The 21,722-nt window shown below is 40.9% G+C and overlaps 2 protein-coding genes across 2 annotated transcripts; one reads left to right on the top strand and one right to left on the bottom strand.

The window, feature by feature from the left end:
• Nucleotides 1-697: 697 nt before the first annotated feature.
• Nucleotides 698-8,703, bottom strand: LOC103404461 (transmembrane emp24 domain-containing protein p24delta9). Its single transcript, XM_008343374.4, has 4 exons — nucleotides 8,335-8,703; nucleotides 7,828-8,037; nucleotides 1,693-1,769; nucleotides 698-1,112 (listed from the first exon to the last, which is right to left on the bottom strand). The coding sequence occupies exons 1-4, from the start codon at nucleotides 8,536-8,538 to the stop codon at nucleotides 968-970; spliced, it is 636 nt and encodes a 211-aa protein (XP_008341596.1). The 5' UTR covers nucleotides 8,539-8,703; the 3' UTR covers nucleotides 698-967.
• A 3,013-nt stretch (nucleotides 8,704-11,716) lies between these two features.
• Nucleotides 11,717-15,834, top strand: LOC103425833 (phosphate transporter PHO1 homolog 9). Its single transcript, XM_008363935.4, has 13 exons — nucleotides 11,717-12,595; nucleotides 12,889-13,222; nucleotides 13,309-13,357; nucleotides 13,445-13,516; nucleotides 13,618-13,747; nucleotides 13,853-13,973; nucleotides 14,081-14,339; nucleotides 14,428-14,532; nucleotides 14,621-14,665; nucleotides 14,748-14,897; nucleotides 14,968-15,246; nucleotides 15,338-15,477; nucleotides 15,571-15,834. Exons 1-13 carry the CDS (start codon nucleotides 12,037-12,039, stop codon nucleotides 15,668-15,670), a joined length of 2,343 nt encoding a protein of 780 aa, XP_008362157.3. The 5' UTR covers nucleotides 11,717-12,036; the 3' UTR covers nucleotides 15,671-15,834.
• Nucleotides 15,835-21,722: the final 5,888 nt, after the last annotated feature.

Raw genomic sequence — 21,722 nt, 5'->3', positions numbered from 1 at the left:
GCGGCCGTGGATTTGCTTGAGGTGTGTCATGGAGGGGCAGCTCTGGGCCTTGTAGGCCAGGCTGAAGCTCAGTCTTGCTTGCCATTGTTGATGCCCTAGCAGCGGCATGGGTTCGTTGGTCACTGACACATTGGTTCAGTTTTATCAACGGTATTTTATGGCGTAGGATTATTTTCCTCTTTTTTTTCCTCCCCTTCCCTCCCGTCTTAATTGAACGGTCACAGTTAAGTCACGTCAACCTTTTATATTAATTTTTTATAGCAAGAAAAAGACAAAATAAGAAATTATGAGAGGAGGGGTGGAAGAGGATGTAAATAAGAGGGAAGAGAATCACAGCCCATTTTCAATTTGTACCGTATAGCTTAAAGATTGATGTTTTTTTCATGCACTTGTAAAACCATAATCGAGAAATTTACTTAATAAGTGCACAATAACATTTTTAAAGTTTCAATAGCAACTCCTGATAAAACAACTTCGATTTTTGTAAATTGGAATCAAACTTATGCGGTAAGCCGGAATATCCAAGACAGCAAAGAGGTGAGTGCATTTATTGTGTTTAACATATGAATCTCATGAGTTGATGATTCTCGTGTCATATGACTCTCACAACTATAGAGCTCACATTCATACATAAAGTTATAGACAATGTTATAGAAATCAAATTCGACAACATACTTCCTATGTACGAGAATCGAAGTGACATAACCTAATGTTTTTTATACAACGATATATTAAATTTCCCAATGATGTTGATGAAGTCAGTCAGTTTTCTGGCTCTGGAAAAAGTACAGAAACCAGTTTCAACAAAACAAACAAAAAATTTGATAGGATTCCTTCCTAGAAGCTAACCTCTCGGCAGAACAAATCAATGCCCAAATTACAATTTGGCATCAAAATACAGGGAACAAAAAATAGTGTGCGTATGTAACTGCAGAAATAAATTTGAAAAAATAAATACAAAGTGGAACTAGAGGAGCTTCTTCCTCTCAAAGAACATCTTGAGATGCCATAGTTGCAAACCAGCCACTGACAGGCATACAAAAAGCGAAAGCCCGCTAAAAACCGCCATCTTGGAGTTAGTTGATCGATTAAGTTGTTGCATTCCTTCCTCCCTGAAGTACGGGAACGGTCAAAAGTAGAATATAAGAGATGAGGGAGGGAACAAATAAGGTTCAATATTTCGGCAGAAAGCTGCATACGAGTTTACATTTTAATATGCCTCCAACTTAATATGTCCCGCTCAGATTTCAAACGGTATCACTTTAAAGGCAAAGGAAGATGATTCAACAAAAGAAAGAGGAATACGAAGAAAAGATAATGAACAAAACACAAAGATCCCTACAACTAAAGTGTGTTGTACGAAAAAATAATACTAAAACCTCAAATATCGTACTCGTATTGGAACCAGAATAAGAATCATCTCATACATAAAGACCTGGTAAAAGTCAAAAGGGGTAAACAAATTAAGAAAAGTAATTAGTATTCTGTCAACAAAAGGAATACTAAACTGAACATCCCCAGCACTTTGTAAATTTACACACGTAGAGTAACGCGGCACATTTCATGCTTTTCCAGATGAAGAAAATTTTAATTCAAGCATGCACATGGATTATAATGTGGCACCATATTGAATTGTGAAACCGAGCCGCATGTACAGAAACTATTTAAGCACAAGATATATTGATTTGGTACCTTTCACGAAGATAAAACATCTCATCATGAATGGATGACACAGTATCGTACAATTTTTTCAGCTCAAGTTCCATCGTCTAGCACAAGGAACAAAAATAATATCAGCACAAGACATAAAACCATATCTTTTGATCAATATACTCTAATCTACAAAAAAATTAAAATACCAATTAATGAGAATCATAAGAACAAGGATGTTGGGCGGCGATACATCAACACGTACACAAAATGGGTGTAGCGGAGATGAGGATGCTTCGTTGGATGTGTGGGCACACGAGAAAGGATAAGATTAGGAATGAGGATATCCGGGGTAAAGTAGGAGTAGCCGAAATTGAAGGAAAGATGAGAGAAAATCGGTTACGGTGGTTTGGACATGTGCAAAGAAGGCCTACTGACGTTCCGATTAGAAGATGCGACTATGGGACAGAGGTTCAGGGCCGAAGGGGTAGAGGAAGACCTAGGAAAACTTTGGAAGAGACTCTAAGAAAAGACTTAGAGTACTTAGATCTAACGAAGGACATGACACAGGATCGAGCACAATGGCGTTCTAAGATTTATATAGCCGATCCCACTCAGTGACTTGGATTTTCCAAGTCTCCAACCGAGAAGTTTTCCTCACTCGGGAAATTAAGGGAACACTACCCCAACCTACATGCTCCACTCAGAAAGCTTCAACATACAAGCTTTAACAAAAGAAAATTCAAAGAACTTAGCGAAGAAGGCTTTGGTGTATTTAACACAATACGTTGAAATGAAGGAAAGCTTATTTATTGATATCCCCGATAAGCTACAAATATGTACATATACATGAGTCAAAATAAGCACACAAGAGGGAGCCTTCACAAAGGTTGCTTAGGAGAAGTCTCAGCAGTCGGTAGAGCCCCAGAAAGAGAAGGCACCGGAGGGGGATCATTTGGAGCCTCAGTACTGGACAGAACCCTAGAAGGAGGAGGCATCAGAGGTTGATCATTTGGAGCTTCATTACGCGGTACAGCCCCAGAAGACGAAGGCAATAAATGCCTTTGGAACAAACCCACAAATCTCTGATGATCAAGTAAAACCTGACCATCAGTTTCTTTCATCTGGTCAAGCTTCCTCTTCATGTTTGTAGCATAGTCATGTGCGAGCCGGTGCAACTGTTTATTCTCATGCTTGAGCCCTCTAATCTCCTGTTTGAGACTCATCACTTCAGCCGCCAATGATTCAACTTGGCGGGTTCGAGCAAATAGGCGTTGGGCCATATTAGACACAGAACCTGCACACTGAACACTGAGAGCCAGCGAATCCTTAACAGCTAACTCATCAGACCGTTTGGAAAGTAGTCTGTTATCTTTGGGAGTGAGAAGGTTCCTGGCCACCACCGCAGCGGTCATATCATTCTTCATCACGGAATCCCCAACGGTAAGAGGACCAGTAGGGGAGACGAAGGATGGGCGCCATATGTTGTCTGGAGAAGGCGGGGCTGCCTCTTCAACAAGGTTCAAGTCAAAACGACGGTCGGAGGGGCCAGACATTTTCAAAGGTGTTGAAGAGAGAAGAGGTCGGACAAATCAAGATCTTAGAAGTGCAAGAATGAAGCTTCTACTGGTGGAGATTCAAGTGTGCTTTGGAACTTAATGCCAGCCCCTATAAAAATCTGCATTCGACGAAGCTTCAGAAATCGAAGAGGCGCCTGCTCAGAAATCGAAGAGGCGTTTGCTTTCTCAAAAGCTGGGCTGCTTAGAGATCACGAGGGTTGATCTCAGAAATCGAAGAGGCGTTTGCTTTCTCAAAAGTTGGGCTGCTCAAAGACCACGAAGGCCGATCTCAAAAATCGAAGAGGCGCTCGCTTTCTCAAAAGCTGGGCTCCCCAGAGACCACGAGGGCCGATCTCAGAAATCGAAGAGGCACCTACTTTTCCAGCCTTTTCCAGCCTTGTCAGCACCTGTCACACGCACACTCAGTTTTGCGGAAATTATGGGCATTCTGTCAAAGACTTCTGGGGAAGTAGAAAACACATGAATCTTACTGTTCAATCACCCACTTCTCACACGCAACAATAGCTCATGGGTACCACAGATAACTTTGCCAAAGTTCTCTGCCAAAGTTGAGCACGTGAAGCTTGCAGCTCCCACTACATCGCTCTGACCAAGAAGGGTAAAAGAATAGCAAAGAAACAGCACTAACAAAGTTTAGACCCATAAATTTTGAAGGTCTAGCTACCATATTATTACCCACAAGGGTAAAGGAACAGTACCACTGCTGGATAATTGGAAAGTCCCTGTGTGTCAACCTCTGTGCTTCGTGGCAAGGTAGACTAGCAAACATGCCCAACCTTTACTCACATTCGAGAAAACACTCCCAATAAGATTGCTTGCTCCAAAATCGAAGAGGCACCGTCCTCCGAATCTCGAGAGCCAGACTCCCAACATGACTACTTTCTTAAAAATCGAAGAGAGGGTAAAGGAACAGTACCATTGCTGGATAATTGGAAAGTTCCTGTGTGTCAACCTCTGTGCTTCGTGGCAAGGTAGACTAGCAAACATGCCAAACCTTTACTCACATTCGAGAAAACACTCCCAACAAGATTGCTTGCTCCAAAATCGAAGAGGCACCGCCCTCCGAATCTCGAGAGCCAGACTCCCAACATGATTACTTTCTCAAAAATCGAAGAGACACTGCTCCCCGAATCTCGAGAGCCAGACCCCCAGCATGATTGCTTTCTCAAAAATCGATGAGGCATCGTTCTCCGAATCAATCGAAGAGGCGCTCGCTTTCTCAAAAGCTGGGCTGCTCAGAGACCACGAGGGCCGATCTCAGAAATCGAAGAGGCACCTACTTTTCTAGCCTTGTCAGCACCTGTCACACGCACACTCAGCTTTGCAGAAATTATGGGCATTCTGTCGAAGACTTCTGGTGAAGTAGAAAGCACATGAATCTTACTGTTCAATCACCCACTTCCCACACGCAACAATAGCTCATGGGTACCACAAATAACTTTGCCAAAGTTCTCTGCCAAAGTTGAGCACGTGAAGCTTGCAGCTCCCACTACATCGCTCTGACCAAGAAAGGTAAAAGAATAGCAAAGAAACAGCACTAACAAAAGTTTAGACACATAAATTTTGAAGGTCTAGCTACCATATTATTACCCACAACTGTAAAGGAACAGTACCACTGCTGGATAATTGGAAAGTCCCTATGTGTCAACCTCTGTGCTTCGTGGCAAGGTAGACTAGCAAACATGCCCAACCTTTACTCACATTCGAGAAAACACTCCCAATAAGATTGCTTGCTCCAAAATCGAAGAGGCACCGTCCTCCGAATCTCGAGAGCCAGACTCCCAACATGACTACTTTCTCAAAATCGAAGAGAGGGTAAAGGAACAGTACCATTGCTGGATAATTGGAAAGTCCCTGTGTGTCAACCTTTGTGCTTCGTGGCAAGGTAGACTAGCAAACATGCCCAACCTTTACTCACATTCGAGACAACACTCCCAACAAGATTGCTTGCTCCAAAATCGAAGAGGCACCGCCCTCCGAATCTCGAGAGCCAGACTCCCAACATGATTACTTCCTCAAAAATCGAAGAGACACTGCTCTCCGAATCTCGAGAGTCATACCCCCAGCATGATTGCTTTCTCAAAAATCGAAGAGGCATCGTTCTCCGAATCTCGAGAGCCAGATACCACAGACCACTTTTTCAAAGTGCTCTGACAGAGTTAAAACATGTGAAACTGGTAGCTCCCACTACCGTGCTATGACCAAGCAGGGTAAAGGAATAGCATTACTACTTGTTGTTAGGGAGACTCCTATATATGTCGACCTCCATCCCCAACGGACAGGCAGACCTGCAAAAATGCTCAACCCTTCATCATATCTGAGAGGGCACTCCCAACGAAGCCTTTCGAAATATTCAGCTTTCTTTCCCCCCGATAATACCTCTGCAAACAAGCTATACTAGAGCAAGAATATCTCATATCATCAGGGTTAAAAGCAAGAGTATCCCATATCATGCTTTTTCCCTGTCTTTTCTTTTGGCCTTGTTTTTACCTGCAAGACAAGGAGAAAGAGAGCAATCAGTCAGCACTTGGAATCAAGCTTCCAGCCAGGAACTGACTGCCTGGAACCCCTTACCTGATTACTTACCTGGCATTGCTCTCGAGTACTCATCTTCAACATCTTATGTTTCCAGGGAAGATTCCGCATCTGCTTGAGGAACAGATAGGGCAAGTGCGAAGGATACAAGGAAGCATGTGGAGACAAGCGTAACAGCACACGTGCCGATACATTCATTACTCTGTCAAAAGCAAAAGTATCCCATATCAGCAGGGTGGAACGTACTCTAGATTTGATGGACTTGTTTTGACCCTCAAATTCTTCAGTCGGCCTTATACTCTGGAGGAAACCAGAAAACCCTCCAGCTCAGTTCAAGAATAAGCCTGTGGAAAGTTACTTCTTCAAAAGCAAAAGTATCTCATATCATCTCTTCTCATTTTTCTTCTCTTTATCCTTCATGCTGCTGCAAGATGGGGAGAAGGTGAACAATCAGTCGGAGCTCTGATTGCTTACCTTGTCTGTCACCTCTTTCAGCAGACCCCCGAGCTCGGCGACTTGGGGGACTCCTACTACATGGTTTGTATCGCGCTTGACCAAGCCTGAAACTACAAGTAAGCTTCAAGTGAAATTGATACATTACCTTGTGCATCTCCACCAGTTAAAGATACCACCCCTGGATGGAGGAAGAGTACTTCCAGAGAAGATGCCACATCTACCTATGAGACAGATAAGGCAAGTCAAGACGACACCACACTCCGATACTTAGAAGTTTCGTGATTACGAGATCATTCTCCCACAATATTTCCTAATGTCATTTGTACTAAATCATTCACTTGTACTCACTAAATGAGAGCTTGAACCTATGTACTTGTGTAAACCCTTCACAATTAATGAGAACTCTTCTATTCCGTGGACGTAGCCAATCTGGGTGAACCACGTACATCTTGTGTTTGCTTTCCTATCTCTATCCATTTATATACTTATCCACACTAATGACCGGAGCAATCTAGCGAAGCTCACAAAAAGCGATCGTTTTCGCTACCTAGGATCTATCTTGCAAGAGAACGGAGAATTAGATGGAGATCTCAACCATAGAATACGAGCTGGATGGAAAGAGTGCATCCGGCGTGTTGTGTGACCGTCGTAGGCCACTGAAGCTCAAGGGAAAATTTTATAGGACGGCAATAAGGCTAGCGATGTTGTATGGCACAGAATGTTGGGTGGTAAAGCATCAACACGTACACAAAATGGGTGTAGCGGAGATGAGGATGCTTCGTGGGATGTGTGGGCACACGAGAAAGGATAAGATTGGGAATGAGGATATCCGAGGTAAAGTAGGAGTAGCCGAAATTGTAGGAAATATGAGAGAAAATCGGCTCCGGTGATTTTGAACATGTGCAAAGAAGGCCGACTGACGCTCCGGTTCGAAGATGTGACTACGGGACAGAGGTTCAGGGCCGAAGGGGTAGAGGAAGACCTAGGACAACTTTGGAAGAGACTCTAAGAAAAGACGTAGAGTACTTGGATCTAACGGAGGACATGACACAAAACCGAGCGCAATGGCGTTCTAGGATTCATATAGCCGACCCCACTTAGTGGGAAAAGGCTTTGTTGTTGTTGTTGTTGTTGTTGTATAAGAACAAGGATATATGACATATCATTGTTCAAATATGATTGGTCTGCTACTTATCTTTTGTCCAATAACAGAACTTAGTATGTACGGTAAGTTTTGGATGTTGCGTGATTTTCATATTTCGATATCCATTCATAATGCTTTAAGGATGCCAACTCCATAAATACGAGCCTTTGAAGCCCACAAGAGACAGGCTGATTGTTTTTACATTAAAAGAAGAGTTCTAAAGTTTTTTCTTAATTCCTTGGTACTTCTTGTGAATCTAACAAGTTTTAGAAGTCCTACGTTCTTCGTATTATACATTCGTAATCAACAAGCATTTGTATTCCTATTTTAGGTTCTCTAACATCACATTTCCTCATATAAGTATCAATCATGAAAGAGTCAAGTTTACGCTCATGCCGGAATTCACAAAAGGGGCATAAACACACAAAAAATGCATCAATGTGCAATCAAAATAGTGCTTACTTCAATTTGCCCCTTCTTGGCAACCTTGGACCAGTCCTTAGCAGCAACACCAGTTTTCCAGTCAAAATCAATCGTCACCGTCGTCGAGGGCTTATGATCTGACACCCAAAAGCAAGCAGAATAATCACCAGTCTCTGCAGCAGTAAACGCAAAATTACCCGACTCCACATGATCCCCATAGTGATAGTTACTTCCATAAGGTGAGGTCACCTGTTACAAACCAATAACACCACCAGGTTAAATCTCCACACTGTTTCCAAAAAATCCAACTTTACAATGCAAATCATCAAACCCAATTTACAGAAATCCAAATTCTGAATCAATGCTTTGCCTAAACATTAAACTTCAATCTGAAAAATTCAATCTTTTCGCCACATTCGACTCCGAAACAGATTCGAAACAAGATTAAACACAAAACCCAATTGTAAAATTGGTAAATAAAGAAAACCCAGATCATATTTTCAGATATGGAAACAGACCCGGATACAGAAATGGTTTGGAGATTACCCTGATAGTGAGCTTATGCGAATCAGGTATAGGAAATCCCTCCTTGGGATTGACGACGGCGTACTTGCCGACGGTCATGGAGCTGCTCTTTATGTCGTCGGAGATGCACTTGGTGGCGCCCGATTGGAGGTCGAACCGCATGGAATGCACCACCGTCGACATTAACCCCAGAATCAGAATTATACTAAAATTGATTCGCGACATTTTGAGCGAGAAAGAGAAACCCCGGCCGTGGGTGGTGGCTCCGATGGAGGAATTTGGAAGATTTTTGGTCGGAATTTTTTAGCTTCTCTCCAAACGGTGGTGGAGATCCGTTTTGTTTGTTAACGTCTGGGTTTCTGAGAGTAAACTGTAAAACGCTCTTTTGGTATCACGGAACCAATCAGGTGCCGACATGTCAGCTCATTTTGGTTCCCTTTTAGTTATTCTATTAACACCCTACAATTTATAAAATATAATGTTACACTATATTTGGATGAGAGAAATAAACTTGAAATTTGTGTAAAAGTCAGAATTTATAAATTGATATGCACCAATTCCCTTGTTTGGATTCATAACCATAGAAATTTAAAATTTTGGCATGGAAAAAAACTTGGAAATTGGGACCTCTAATTCCCAAGTTTAAATTCTATGTAAATATGTATAATTTATTAATTTCTATGATTGAGAGTTTAAAAATAACAAATTCCGTATTCAATTCTATTGTTCTTTTAGGTTAACCAAATAAGAAAATTCACAAATTCTATAAAATAAAATCATGTCATTTTAATTTCCATCATTTTGAAATTCCTTAGTAATCTTAAATTTCTTCATCCAAACATAGTGTTAGAGATACTATCTACTTAAATCATATTTTATAAATCATATGACGTGATTGTTGATAGAGGTGAAAACAGAGAGGGGTTGAGATGTGGTGGCAAGTGTAGGACGACTACTTCAGCGACAGAGGTGATATAGGTGAAGGCGTATTCGGGTAGGTGAGTTGAGGTGTTACTGTACTAGAAATGGGAGTTATCGGCCATACCAATGTCGATGACGGAGGTAACCAGAGATGCTTGGTCGTCGAATTGGGGCCGTTTGGAATGCTCTTTTGTTTTTGGGGAGGAGATGTGGGGGTGTCTTTAGAAGAATGAGGGACAAAGTTAGGATTTTTTGGATGTAGGGTGTCTTCATAAAATTGGTGTGTGTATAAAACCCTTGATGTATTGCTAATGTCTTTTTTGGGCAAGAACAAAATATATTAATGAAACTTCTTATTCACACTATGTCAACCTCACCATGTAGAAAAGCTAAGTAAATCCACTTGATATTTTTGTACTAGTGTAACACATATGAAGTTGAAATTTAGATTCTGATTAAACTTGTAAAAGTTTGTAATTTAAATTGATTAAAATATATATATATATATATATATATATATATATATATCAATGAATTTTATGTTTGATTTCCATACATCCTAATTTTGCTTTATCGTCCCCCAACAAAAGGTCATTTGTTAAAATCAAATCACAAATGTCAGCTCACTTCTCTGGCAAATGATATCATAATTTACATCTAAATGATGGTGAGCCAATCGAACTTAGTGCATAAAAGAAGAGCACACTCATCTAGCTAACTTAACCAAATCATTAATGTTGGATGGCCTTGTTCATCGATCCTAGATATTTATTTAAAAAAAAAAAAACAAGAAATGTGTGAATGTCTAACATTCATACTCAAATTCTCATCTCTGCAAATTAGAAGAGTAATGTTAAGGAAATAACATATTTATATCACATTTGTATATCATTACATGCGGCAAGTGATCATACAATTAACTTGTAATAAAATAAATTTATTAATTAATATGATATGTACACATCTCTGCCTTCTTAGGACTTTCCATAATATATTAATTAAAGGGTTGTGATTTTCACACACCCTTAACTACTTTTCCCACACCCCTTCCTATTTTTTAGTACTTAATTGGTATCCTACTATTTAATCTTCCATATATACCCCTCCCTATTTAATCTTTTATTAATTACCATAAAAAAGTAGGAAGGGTATATATGGAAGATTAAATAGTAGGATACCAATTAACTATTAAAAAATAGGAAGGGGTGTGGGAAAAGTAGTTAAGGGTGTGTGAAAATCACAACCCTTAATTAAAATATCGGGTAAAAAAAAAAAAAAACCCCCTCAAAGTTGCTTTTTGTGGCGACATTATGCTTGTTTGCTTTGGCCTACCATAGAATTTTCAAATTGGCATATTAATTTTGGAAGGTTGATTTTGATTATGATCATGATTATTAGATGGACGGATAAGATTGCATTTACAGTTGGCAATGTGAATGTGCATGTCCCACCTATAATTATATACAATCACATTTGGTGCAAAAGTGTACAACTTGTCTTACCAAATTACATTAATTAAACCTAATTACCAAATCACATTATTTAAATCCTAATGCATATCTGACTGTTTATAGTCGTGCCCTCCGTCAAAACACCGTCCAACTACCATACTTAATTATTGGTTAGGCAACTAAATTAACAATTTTCTTTTTAAAACGAAGACAATATCTACTGAATAAGAGTATAAATTTTAAGTAAAAAGTTTGAAGTTCGAATTTTTTGACGTAAAATTGAGTTACTCCACGTATTGCTTGACGTAAAATTGATAGTGAATTTGTGTCAGGTGAAAGAAGCAATCCACAGAAAGATTTGGCGGTGTCATCAATGTGTGTGTATATTACCTAACCAAATTAATACAACAAATGTTCATCATATCCTGTATATATATTATCTGATTATGTTACGTTCATTCACTATTTTTTTTTTAACTCAAATGACTAACAATAATTATCCCTGTTCGAGAGTTGGACCATTTAAGTTCATTTTTGTGCAACTCAAGTGTTCACAAGAGAAAACGACTCGTAAAGAACGAATCAAATTAAAGATCAAATCTTGGAAGGAATCGTTGAAAAGACAGCTAATTAAATATAATCTAGTCTTAATCAAGTAGACTTACTCATGTTACGTCATTGACAACATTCGTCTTACGCACAATTAAAGGCATAATGCGTGCAAATTTGTCATCTGTCATCCACTGAAATAGCATTTGGTAACAACATAAATCCGTGACTACAGGTAAAGTTGCATTCATATCATATGCATCATTTTCTTGCCAACCAAACACTATTTTCACTTTATTGAACCTTTTTCTGTTGCAAAAATCCATCCATTGAAGACAACAAAAAGCAGGGCCACAGGTGTGAGGTGTGGTTGCAACATGTAAATAACAAAGGAGCAAGGTAGTGACCGATATTTAATATCGACGGACGTGGGTTAGGTTAGACAACTTAAGGTAGTTTGCTTGCTCACTTGCATTGAGTCTATTCTCGTTCCTAGATTTAAAAAAATAAAAACTTTAGTAGAGAAGCTTCCAAAAATAAAGAATTCTACATGTGATTTTGATACGAGACAACCTTCCTTACATGTATGGCACGTCTTCTTCCTCCAATCTGACATTTGACCAGAAGCAATGTACAAAAAAGCAAGAATGCAACGCGCTTTCCTAAATAAAACAAAGCTCCAACATCACCATCTCTGAGCTTCTTTTGTTTTAAGCGAACTCGAGAACTCGGGTGCAGGAGTGAATGTTTGTAATCAAGTGAGCTACATACTCATTGAGGGCTTCATTAGAGGAGGAAGAAGATGAAGTTCGGAAAAGAGTTTGTTTCGCAAATGGTGCCGGAATGGCAAGATGCATACATGGACTACAACTCTCTCAAGCTTATCTTAAAAGACATCCTGCGTTTCCGGAAGAAAAATGCATCATCGACGCCAATGGCGGCGACTTCGGCAGGGTCGACACTAAAGAGGAGGGTGTCACTCTATAGAGCATTCAGCGGGCTGACAAGCCGGCAACGGGGCTCGCTGAGGAAGAAGGAGGACGAGGAGATACTTGTGGGTGAAGAAGGTGAGGAAGGGCAGTGGCAGACAAGGTTTTTGATGCCGGCCGACGAGGGAGGAGAGTTTGAGGTTGTGTTTTTTAGGAGCCTGGACGATGAGTTTAACAAGGTGAATTGCTTTTACAAGAAGAAAGTTGGGGAAGTCGTGGAGGAGGCTGAGGAGTTGAATAGGCAGATGGATGCTTTGATTGCTCTTAGGTTAAAGGTTGATAATCCAGAGGTGGATATTGGAGGGAGTGATTTGGCAAGCAATGGGATTTCTTCAGTCTCAGCAGTTCATCCCACAAGTGGTAGAAAAACAGGTAGGTTTTCTGATTCTCTTGTTTTCTTAGTAGATTCCGTGATTGAGAGTTTGAAATTTTGTGTGTAGTTTTTTCAGTTCACTTGGGGAGGAAAGTGATTTTCCGAATTCCCCTTTTCACCTTCTGCACTCCCATCTTTTTACAGAGCTGTAACTGAACAAGGAGAATCAATAACATAATTAAGAGGAGTGCAGAAGGTGAAAAGAGGCGCATAAGATTTTTAATTAGTAAAATATATGATATGTTTTTCTTTTTTTTCCTAATATTTTGAAGTACTGGTTATGATTGTGAAGGGGGAGAAGATATGGATGTGATTAACGAAGTTGAGATGAGCGATGAAGAAGAAATGGAAGATGATGAAGAGAGGGGAGGCAAAGAATCGGAAACCGATGACCGGAAAGCCAACAGAGGGACGGTGGATATTCAGGGGCTTAAACCACCACAACTAGAGGTTCTAGATCATATAAAGATCAACATGATACCTGAAACTCCAGTGTCAACAATTAAAAGCATATTCCAGCAGAATTACTTATCATTCAGCAAGAAACAGCTGAGGAAAGTAGAAGAGCAAATGAAACAGGCTTTTAGTGAGTTCTATCAAAAGCTCCGGCTTTTAAAAAGCTACTGGTAACATTGCAGTTCCTGATTACATTAATATTAAAACTAAAATTAGTGTTATGTATGATTGATTATGTTGCTAATGGATGGTGCAGTTTCCTTAATCAATTGGCTTTCTCAAAGATCATGAAGAAATATGACAAGGTTTGATCGCTTTGTTTCCGATTCATCCATTCCAAATTGAAGTTATATATTTAATGTTTCAATCATACTAACCGTGTGTTAGTGCAGTTCTCTTCAAGGAATGCATCGAAGGTTTACTTGAATATGGTGGATAATTCTTATCTCAGTAGCAGCGATGAAGTGAGTAAATCTTTTTCTTATGATCCAAACGATTACTATGACTCCAAACCATTGCCCGTCTAAAGCTTTTTTTTTTTATGATACATCTTTCGGCTTCTCAGGTTACTAGGCTTTTGGAAAGGGTGGAGACTACCTTCATAAAGCACTTCGCAAATGGAAATCGAAGAAAAGGAATGAAGACATTAAGGCCGAAAGCTAGAAGGGAAAAGCATAGAAGTACATTTTTCTTGGGTAAGATTTGTGCTGTCTGAATGAAAAGTTATTTGTTCTCTCTTGGTTTCCATATCGAGTGGACCTTATGCAAGATATCGATGATCATTTGTTGTGTACCCACAGGGTTGCTCTCCGGGGGCTCCATTGCACTTGTAGTAGCCATCATTGTGCTTATGCATGCAAGAAATATCCTTGAGAGTGACGGGCGTGTTCTGTACATGGAAAACATATTTCCCCTGTACAGGCAAGTGTTTGCATAATAGTTATCTCATCATATCTACATCTGTGGAGAAATTTAAACCTGCATAGCTATTTGTTTCGTGACGATCATTCATTTCCCCACTTTTGCAGCCTGTTTGGATTCATTGTCCTACATCTGATCATGTTCTCAGCGAACATATTCTTTTGGAGGTGCTATCGTGTAAATTATCCATTTATCTTTGGCTTCAAGCAAGGGTCAGAGATTGGTTACAGACAGCTTTGCCTTCTCAGTTCAGGTATTGCAATTCTCGCATTGGCTGGTGTCATCTCAACTTTGGATATGGAGTTGGATCCAAGAACAAAAAGCTTCGTAGCCTTGAAAGAATTAGTCCCCCTGGGCCTAGTCATTGTAAGAGTTAGATTCTTCAATAAGACGGATTTCCTTTGTTAAAACAGTTTGCTCATGAATCTTTTTCATGGAAATATTGCATTTGCAGGTTGTGCTTCTTATAATGTTTTGTCCTTTCAACGTTATATATCGTTCCAGTCGATATTTCCTCCTTCTATGCATATCCCATTGTCTTCTTGCTCCTCTTTATAAGGTAACCAGAGCCGAACTTCTTCCTGTGGACATACTATTCGAATACACTTATGTAAAAGACATTAAAATTTTGTTTGTTTTTTCGGTAGGTCACCCTGCCGGATTTTTTCTTGGCAGATCAGCTTACTAGCCAGGTATTGACACTACCTGTGATTCGTTTAGTGTACTGATACTTGTGTTGCTTATGATCGAGTAACGTTGTACATTTTCATTCAGGTTCAAGCTTTCAGGAGTTTGGAATTCTATGTTTGCTATTACGGTTGGGGGGACTTCAAAAAGAGATCACACAACTGCCTCGACAGCCACGTTTTTAAATCCTTCTACTTTGTTGTAGCAATTATTCCTTATTGGATCCGTTCGCTTCAGGTATTCTGCGCTCGAAACTCTTTAATTCCTCCTTCTTGAAAGTATGGTTTTAACTGTTCTTTGTTTGCAGTGTGTGCGACGCTTGATAGAGGAGAGAGATGGAATGCAAGGGTTAAATGCGCTGAAATACTTCTCAACAATCGTTGCAGTAGCCATGAGAACAAGTTATGGTCTGAAAGAAGGGATGACATCGAAAATCCTTGCTATAGTTAGTTCAGTTGTGGCAACTGTTGTCGGTACATATTGGGACATTGTCATCGATTGGGGTCTTCTGCAACGAAATTCTAAAAATCCTTGGCTGAGAGACAAACTCCTCGTATCAAACCACAGTGTTTATTTCATAGCCATGGTAGGATTACAACTTACAAACTGACTTCTTCAGCCCTTATGGAGTGCCATTCGTTCCTTCTCGTTTTAATTTTGAATAATGTGACATGCAGGTGTTGAATGTTGTACTGAGACTCGCTTGGATGCAGTCAGTACTGGGAATTAGAGAAGCGCCTTTTGTCCATAGAACAGCCTTGACTGCGATGGTTGCCTGCTTAGAGATCATTCGTCGTGGCATATGGAACTTCTTTCGGTATGTTCTACTCCTCTCAGCACTTAATCCTCTAAAACCGAACAACTTGAACTGGTATCGACTACCAACCATTCAATGTATTTTTCTGAGCAGGTTGGAGAATGAGCACTTGAACAATGTCGGAAAGTACCGTGCGTTCAAGTCTGTACCCCTACCCTTCAACTATGAACGTGATTACACCAGGAGCAGCTGAACATGTCTCATCACATAGTAGTTTCAAAGTTGTGATTGTTCTCCTCAATTTTGTATAGAAGAGAGAACAAAAGGAAAGAGGACATACCCTATCTTGATTTGTTATCAAGTGTTAAAACTTTTCCGACTTTTTTCTCAAACCACCAATATTCTATTTTAAACTAATCTAAACTGCAGATGAGAATTCAGGTGCATAACGATAACACATCCCGTTCCAACCAACGTGGCTATGTCCTCTTGTTGAAGCAGAGGCTTGAAAGATCAGCACCCAACTTGATGCCCCCATTCAGTAGCTGCAGTTAATTTGGGGGCCCAAAAACCTGTGGATATAATTGAAGTTGATGCCACTTAGACCATCTTCAAAGAGAATGTCAAATATGTCAAAAAAGATTAAAAGAAATTTAGGTGTTCTTCAATGGATATGTTATATATGATGTGGCATGTGAGTCATTTGACATTTACTTTCTAGTTGTCTTTTTTGACAGTAAACAAAGGAGTCAAATATATTTAATTGAAATTTTTAATACATGGGTCCCATTAACAACCAATAGAATAAAAACAACAATTAATTTTGATTATTTTTTAATAGTTAATGTAAGTCTAAGCCCAATAAAATAATAAAATAAATATTGGCCACGTCCATTGGAAAATAAGAGAATTTAATACTTGTATTCAATTTGGCACATCAGTCATCAAATAAAACTTTGACATATACTCTTAAAATGTAGAGCAGCCAGAGATTGGTATCCAATAATAGACAAGAATGGAGGAGGCCACCAATTGGTCCCAACCCTTTCCTTTGTCTTCCCAAAAGAAGACCAACAAATTTGAAAAGGACCCAACAAAGAAGTGGAATTTTTTTTAGTTGGGTTTACTCTCCACTCTAGGGGTGGGCAAACGGGTCCTGGATCCGCGGGTAGGGGCGGGTATTAGCGGTTCGGGGCGGGTACCGGGCGGGTCCTAATTTTAAAAAAGAGAAACGGGGCGGGGCGGGGCGGGTCTTTGAAATTTTAGGTTCGGGCCGGTTCCAAAAGTATAGAAAAACGGGTACCCGGACCGGCCCGTTTGCAAAAATACCCTGTGTTGGGTACTGTTACTGTCCCAGGCCCACTTCTTTTTGTCCCTCCCCGTGATGGTTCTCTCACTCTCGAGAACACACACCCAATCTCTCGAACCTTCTCCCTTCTCCCTCATTCCTCTTCTCTGTTTCTTCTCCCCCCATCTCTGCAACTCTCATTCCGGAGCTCGATCGCGCTGATGTCATCCCAGGCCGGCCAAGTCGGAATCTACGGCTACACGGCCTACTCCGCCAGCAAGTTCGGGCTCCGTGGCTTGGCCGAGGCTCTGCAGCAAGAGGTGATTTCTCACGACATTCACGTTTCTCTCGTATTCCCGTTGGACATAGACACCCTTGGCTTCGCAGATGACTTTGCCGCTCTTTCTTCCCGAGACGCAGATGACTTTGCCGCTCTTTCTTCCCAGGACCAAGACTCGCAGTCTCTCTCTTCTTCCTCGGACACCTTCATACTCGGCTTCGTCATCGCCAACATCGTTGGAATTCAATACTCTCATTTCTCTCTCACCCCTTTCTCTCACTCTTTCACAGTCTCACTCTCTACACGTCCCTCATTTCTCTCGGATCTGTCATGGATCCGAGTGTTCTGTGCAAATAAAGCTCTTTGTCATGGATCTGAGTGGTATTTGCACACTCGTAATATACTCAGACCGACATGCATCAGTCACAGATTCGAGTGGTGTTCGCCGGAGACGTGACGATGCTGAACGGCGCGACGGTGAAGGTTGTCGCTGGGCATCTAGGTTTCGCATCGGAGGAAGATAGACAACGACGTCGTTCCCTTCCGTTGGACCCGTGGACCCGGCCCGAACCGCCCGTTTCAAACAGGCCGGGTTATGTCCGGTTCCAACTTCAGAAATTTCAATACCCGCCCCGCCCCGCCCCGTTCCATTTTAAAGCGGGTCCGGTCCAGTCCCTTCAAATTTGGGCCCGGCCCGGCCCGTGCCCACCCCTGCTCCACTCTCTAGTAGCATAAATATTTTCTTGGTCACAAGATAACCAAAAAATGCACATTCACAGTTGAATTTGATATTAAGGGATGCTTTTTTAGTGTTGTAATTGCAAATTTTAATCAAATTTAATGATAGTGATCACGCATTCTTTAGTCACCTAATAACTACGAGAGAACATTCTTTAGTCACTTGATAACTATGAGGGACGAGACTCCTCTAATAGGAGATTTTTTAGTGTGTCCGGAATACAATTCAGTACATCAAGTGTTATAATACAAGTGTTTGGATACTTGAAAAAAAAAATTCAACCAGTATTATGACACTTGGTATACGGACCTTGTTACCGGCACACTAAAAAATTTCTCCTCTAATTGTGGTTGGAGTTATAGGGTGTTAAATATAATTGTCATTCTTACTGTGCCATGCTACAAAAATGCAGCAACAAAGGAAAATAATTTCCGCACCTGTTTCTTTATATGCATAATAACGTGTGCCAAAATCGCTACACATAATAAATGGACTGTAAAGAAAGGTAACAGGGTGCAGAATCTAGTACAACATTATAAATTTCAAGCAGATGCTATTTAGAAAACTGCACAACATTATGCTATGATAAATTTCTCCATCGGCTCACGGCTTATTTGATGTGCTAAGTTTACAATTCAGAGCCTTTTTATGATTCCAGTTGCTACAAGAATCGAAAACAAGATCATACGAGACAACGCTGAAACTAATAAGATGAACGCTGTTACGTACACTGTCGTTCCCTTGATCAGAAACGGAGGATGTACTACAGAAACCGATAGGATAATACTATAACTGGTCATCCTCCTCTTCGCTTTGCCAGCTCGCTACAGAGTTTGATGTAGAGTTTTCGGCTGTGACAGCGCCAGTGCTCTCCTCGTCCTGGCTTCTAAAGTGATTTGAAAGTGACCATGGACCGGAAGTGGAGATTGGTTTTTGAAGGCCTTGAATGGCCTTCATTGCAGCAACGGTTCCACGATATATATATCCATGTTTGTCTCCATGTTTGAAGGTGTCTCAGATGCAATATTTGCCGAATCATTCGATTGTGGGGTTTGAATGACTTCTGTCTGGGGTGGTTGTTAGTTTATTTGATATGTTTTCTCTCTTGCAAACAACTCGAGCATTACAACGGTTAGTCATGCAACTGGAGCTCACACATTCATCAAAGTCATCTCAGCCATTCATCTTCTTATAGTTTAGGATTCTAACACATGGCATTCATAGCCTTACATTGAGAGCCTTACACTTGTCATTCTTTGACATAAGTGAATACACAAATAAAACACAAGGCTTATTTCATCAATACTAATAAGCTCACAACTTACAATTCAACACTCATTTTTAAGTTTTGAGCTGATTCCACGACAAGCATGTCCTTAAGGTAGTTGAACCAATCCTTGGCTAAAGCCTTAGTGAATATATCTGTCATTTGTTCATTTGTAGGACAATACACCACGTTAATTATCCCTTCCTGTAAAGCATCCTTAATGGAGTGATATCTTCTATCAATATGCTTTGTCTTTTGATGAAACACAAGATTTTTAGTAATTGCAATTGCAGTTGTGTTGTTACATTGCAATGGAGTTGCTTCAATTTAAAACTCTCCAAAATCTTCAAGCACAAACCTAAGCCATATTGCATGTGCAGTGGCTTATGCCTTTGATGTATTCCGCCTCTGCAGTGGAGAGTGCCACACAATTTTGTTTTATAGGATCCCAAGAAAATACCCCAAACCCAAAGGAAAATGCATAACCAGAGGTACTGTTACACCCACCCCCAATTTAATTTGTATTTTCACTAAGTTTGAGTTTATCTTGCTTTTAAAATGGTTTTTGGGTCTTAATTGGTGAGCCCAAGGGGCCCACCCTTGATTTTTGTCCCCTGAGTCTCTCTTATCTCTTCCCTTTCAGTCCTCTCTTCCTTCCCTTTCCCCGTGCTCTCTCTCTTTGCACTCTCCTTCTGTCCGAGCTTCACACACACACACACACACAAGCACCCTCATCTCCTTCATCATCAACACCACAACAACAACAAAACATTATCACCATCACCCTTGTGTTCTAAAAAACGAAGAAAGGACACCCCAAACCCCTCTCTTCCATTCGGCCGGTACTGTTCATCGTCTTCCCCAACGAGTCTCTTGATTTTTCAACATTGGTAAGCTTTTAAAAACCCTTGGGATGTATTTTAGGGTTAGATTGAAGCTTGTTTTAAGTTGTGTATACGTTTGAATCACAGAAAATAGCTCGGGAAAGATTTTCCAATTTTTCCGGCGAGCACCGCAAATTTCAAGGTAATTTTCGGCCAAACCATGGTGAGTTGGCTGGCATGAAAGGTGTCAATCTCTTCATCTCGTTGAGTACTACAACTTTCCTTTTTGTTTCACCCAATTTCGTTCAGTATTGAAGAAGTTATACTCATTTGAATCTTACCTATTTTCCGGCGACCTCCGTGGCTTTCGAGGCGTTTTCCGGCCAAATCACGGTCAGTTAGACGTCGTGTGAGGTACCATTATCTTCGTCTCTTCGAGAACTACAACATTCATTTTTGAATCACTTTTTTTGTTAAGTATTAACAAAGTTATGGCCGTTTAAAGTTTGTGTAAATTCGGCCAAATCTGGCCTTCTCTTTCGAATGGGTCCGGCGACCCACATTCCAGAAAACCCAGGCCTTTTAGGCCATTTAGAACTGGGGCATTAGGCCCGTTAGATCCGAGCCCAAGCCAAACCCTTTTTCCTTTTATTTTGTTTTAATTTTAATTGTTTAATTATAAAGGCTTTTGGGCCATGTTTAAATTAGGGCATTCGGCCCTTTCCCTTGTTGAACCCAGAAACCCTTAGGCTAAAAGCCTTTGGGCCTTTTGAACCAGGGCTTTAAGCCCTAAAACCTAGGGCCGTAACCCAATATACCCTTTTAGTTTAAAGACCCTAAACCCAATTATTTACCCTAGGCCTTTTATCAACCTAATTCCCTAACCCATTAACCTAAACCCATTAACCCTTTATCCTAAGCCTAAACCTAACCCAAGTCCTAACCCCTAAACCCTAGTCGGCCCAAAACCCTTTATGGAGAATATTTCGTTAGGGAATATTCAAGGAATATTCTATTGACGTTTACGAAATTTATCCGGGACCCTTCTTAGTGTAATTCGACGTTCTGAATCCATTTCCAATGTCCATTTTCCCAAATTCAATTACTATTATATAGTTTTATTAATTGAGCCATTTATGTGCTTAGGGGCAATTATAGTGACGTTTCTGTCTTCGCTAGTTGCGTGGCTCTTCGACGGCGAAGTACTGTGAGTGGATTCCTTCTAAAAATGCATGTTTTAATTAGGGGTGGGCAAACGGGTCCTGGATCCGCGGGTAGGGGCGGGTATTAGCGGTTCGGGGCGGGTCCTAATTTTAAAAAAGAGAAACGGGGCGGGGCGGGGCGGGTCTTTGAAATTTTAGGTTCGGGTCGGTTCCAAAAGTATAGAAAAACGGGTACCCGGACCGGCCTGTTTGCAAAAATACCCTGTGTTGGGTACTGTTACTGTCCCAGGCCCACTTCTTTTTGTCCCTCCCCGTGATGGTTCTCTCACTCTCGAGAACACACACCCAATCTCTCGAACCTTCTCCCTTCTCCCTCATTCCTCTTCTCTGTTTCTTCTCCCCCCATCTCTGCAACTCTCATTCCGGAGCTCGATCGCGCTGATGTCATCCCAGGCCGGCCAAGTCGGAATCTACGGCTACACGGCCTACTCCGCCAGCAAGTTCGGGCTCCGTGGCTTGGCCGAGGCTCTGCAGCAAGAGGTGATTTCTCACGACATTCACGTTTCTCTCGTATTCCCGTTGGACATAGACACCTTTGGCTTTGCAGATGACTTTGCCGCTCTTTCTTCCCGAGACGCAGATGACTTTGCCGCTCTTTCTTCCCAGGACCAAGACTCGCAGTCTCTCTCTTCTTCCTCGGACACCTTCATACTCGGCTTCGTCATCGCCAACATCGTTGGAATT

Source organism: Malus domestica, chromosome 17 (genome assembly GCF_042453785.1).
Source record: "Malus domestica chromosome 17, GDT2T_hap1".
Lineage (NCBI taxonomy): Eukaryota > Viridiplantae > Streptophyta > Magnoliopsida > Rosales > Rosaceae > Malus > Malus domestica.
Note: the sequence above shows the minus strand (reverse complement) of the source record. Positions and strands in the feature narration are given on the sequence as shown.

Bases quoted from the DNA above. Each gene is read 5' to 3' on its own strand.
- LOC103404461 (XM_008343374.4), bottom strand. From the start codon at position 8,538: ATGTCGCGAATCAATTTTAGTATAATTCTGATTCTGGGGTTAATGTCG. The intron at 8,038-8,334 runs GTAATCTCCAAA...GGTTTGTAACAG, and splicing joins CGCATAAGCTCACTATCAGG to GTGACCTCACCTTATGGAAG. The intron at 1,113-1,692 runs GTACCAAATCAA...CCCGTACTTCAG, and splicing joins ATGTTTTATCTTCGTGAAAG to GGAGGAAGGAATGCAACAAC.
- LOC103425833 (XM_008363935.4), top strand. From the start codon at position 12,037: ATGAAGTTCGGAAAAGAGTTTGTTTCGCAAATGGTGCCGGAATGGCAA. The intron at 14,340-14,427 runs GTAAGAGTTAGA...TTGCATTTGCAG, and splicing joins TCCCCCTGGGCCTAGTCATT to GTTGTGCTTCTTATAATGTT. The intron at 14,666-14,747 runs GTATTGACACTA...ATTTTCATTCAG, and splicing joins CAGATCAGCTTACTAGCCAG to GTTCAAGCTTTCAGGAGTTT.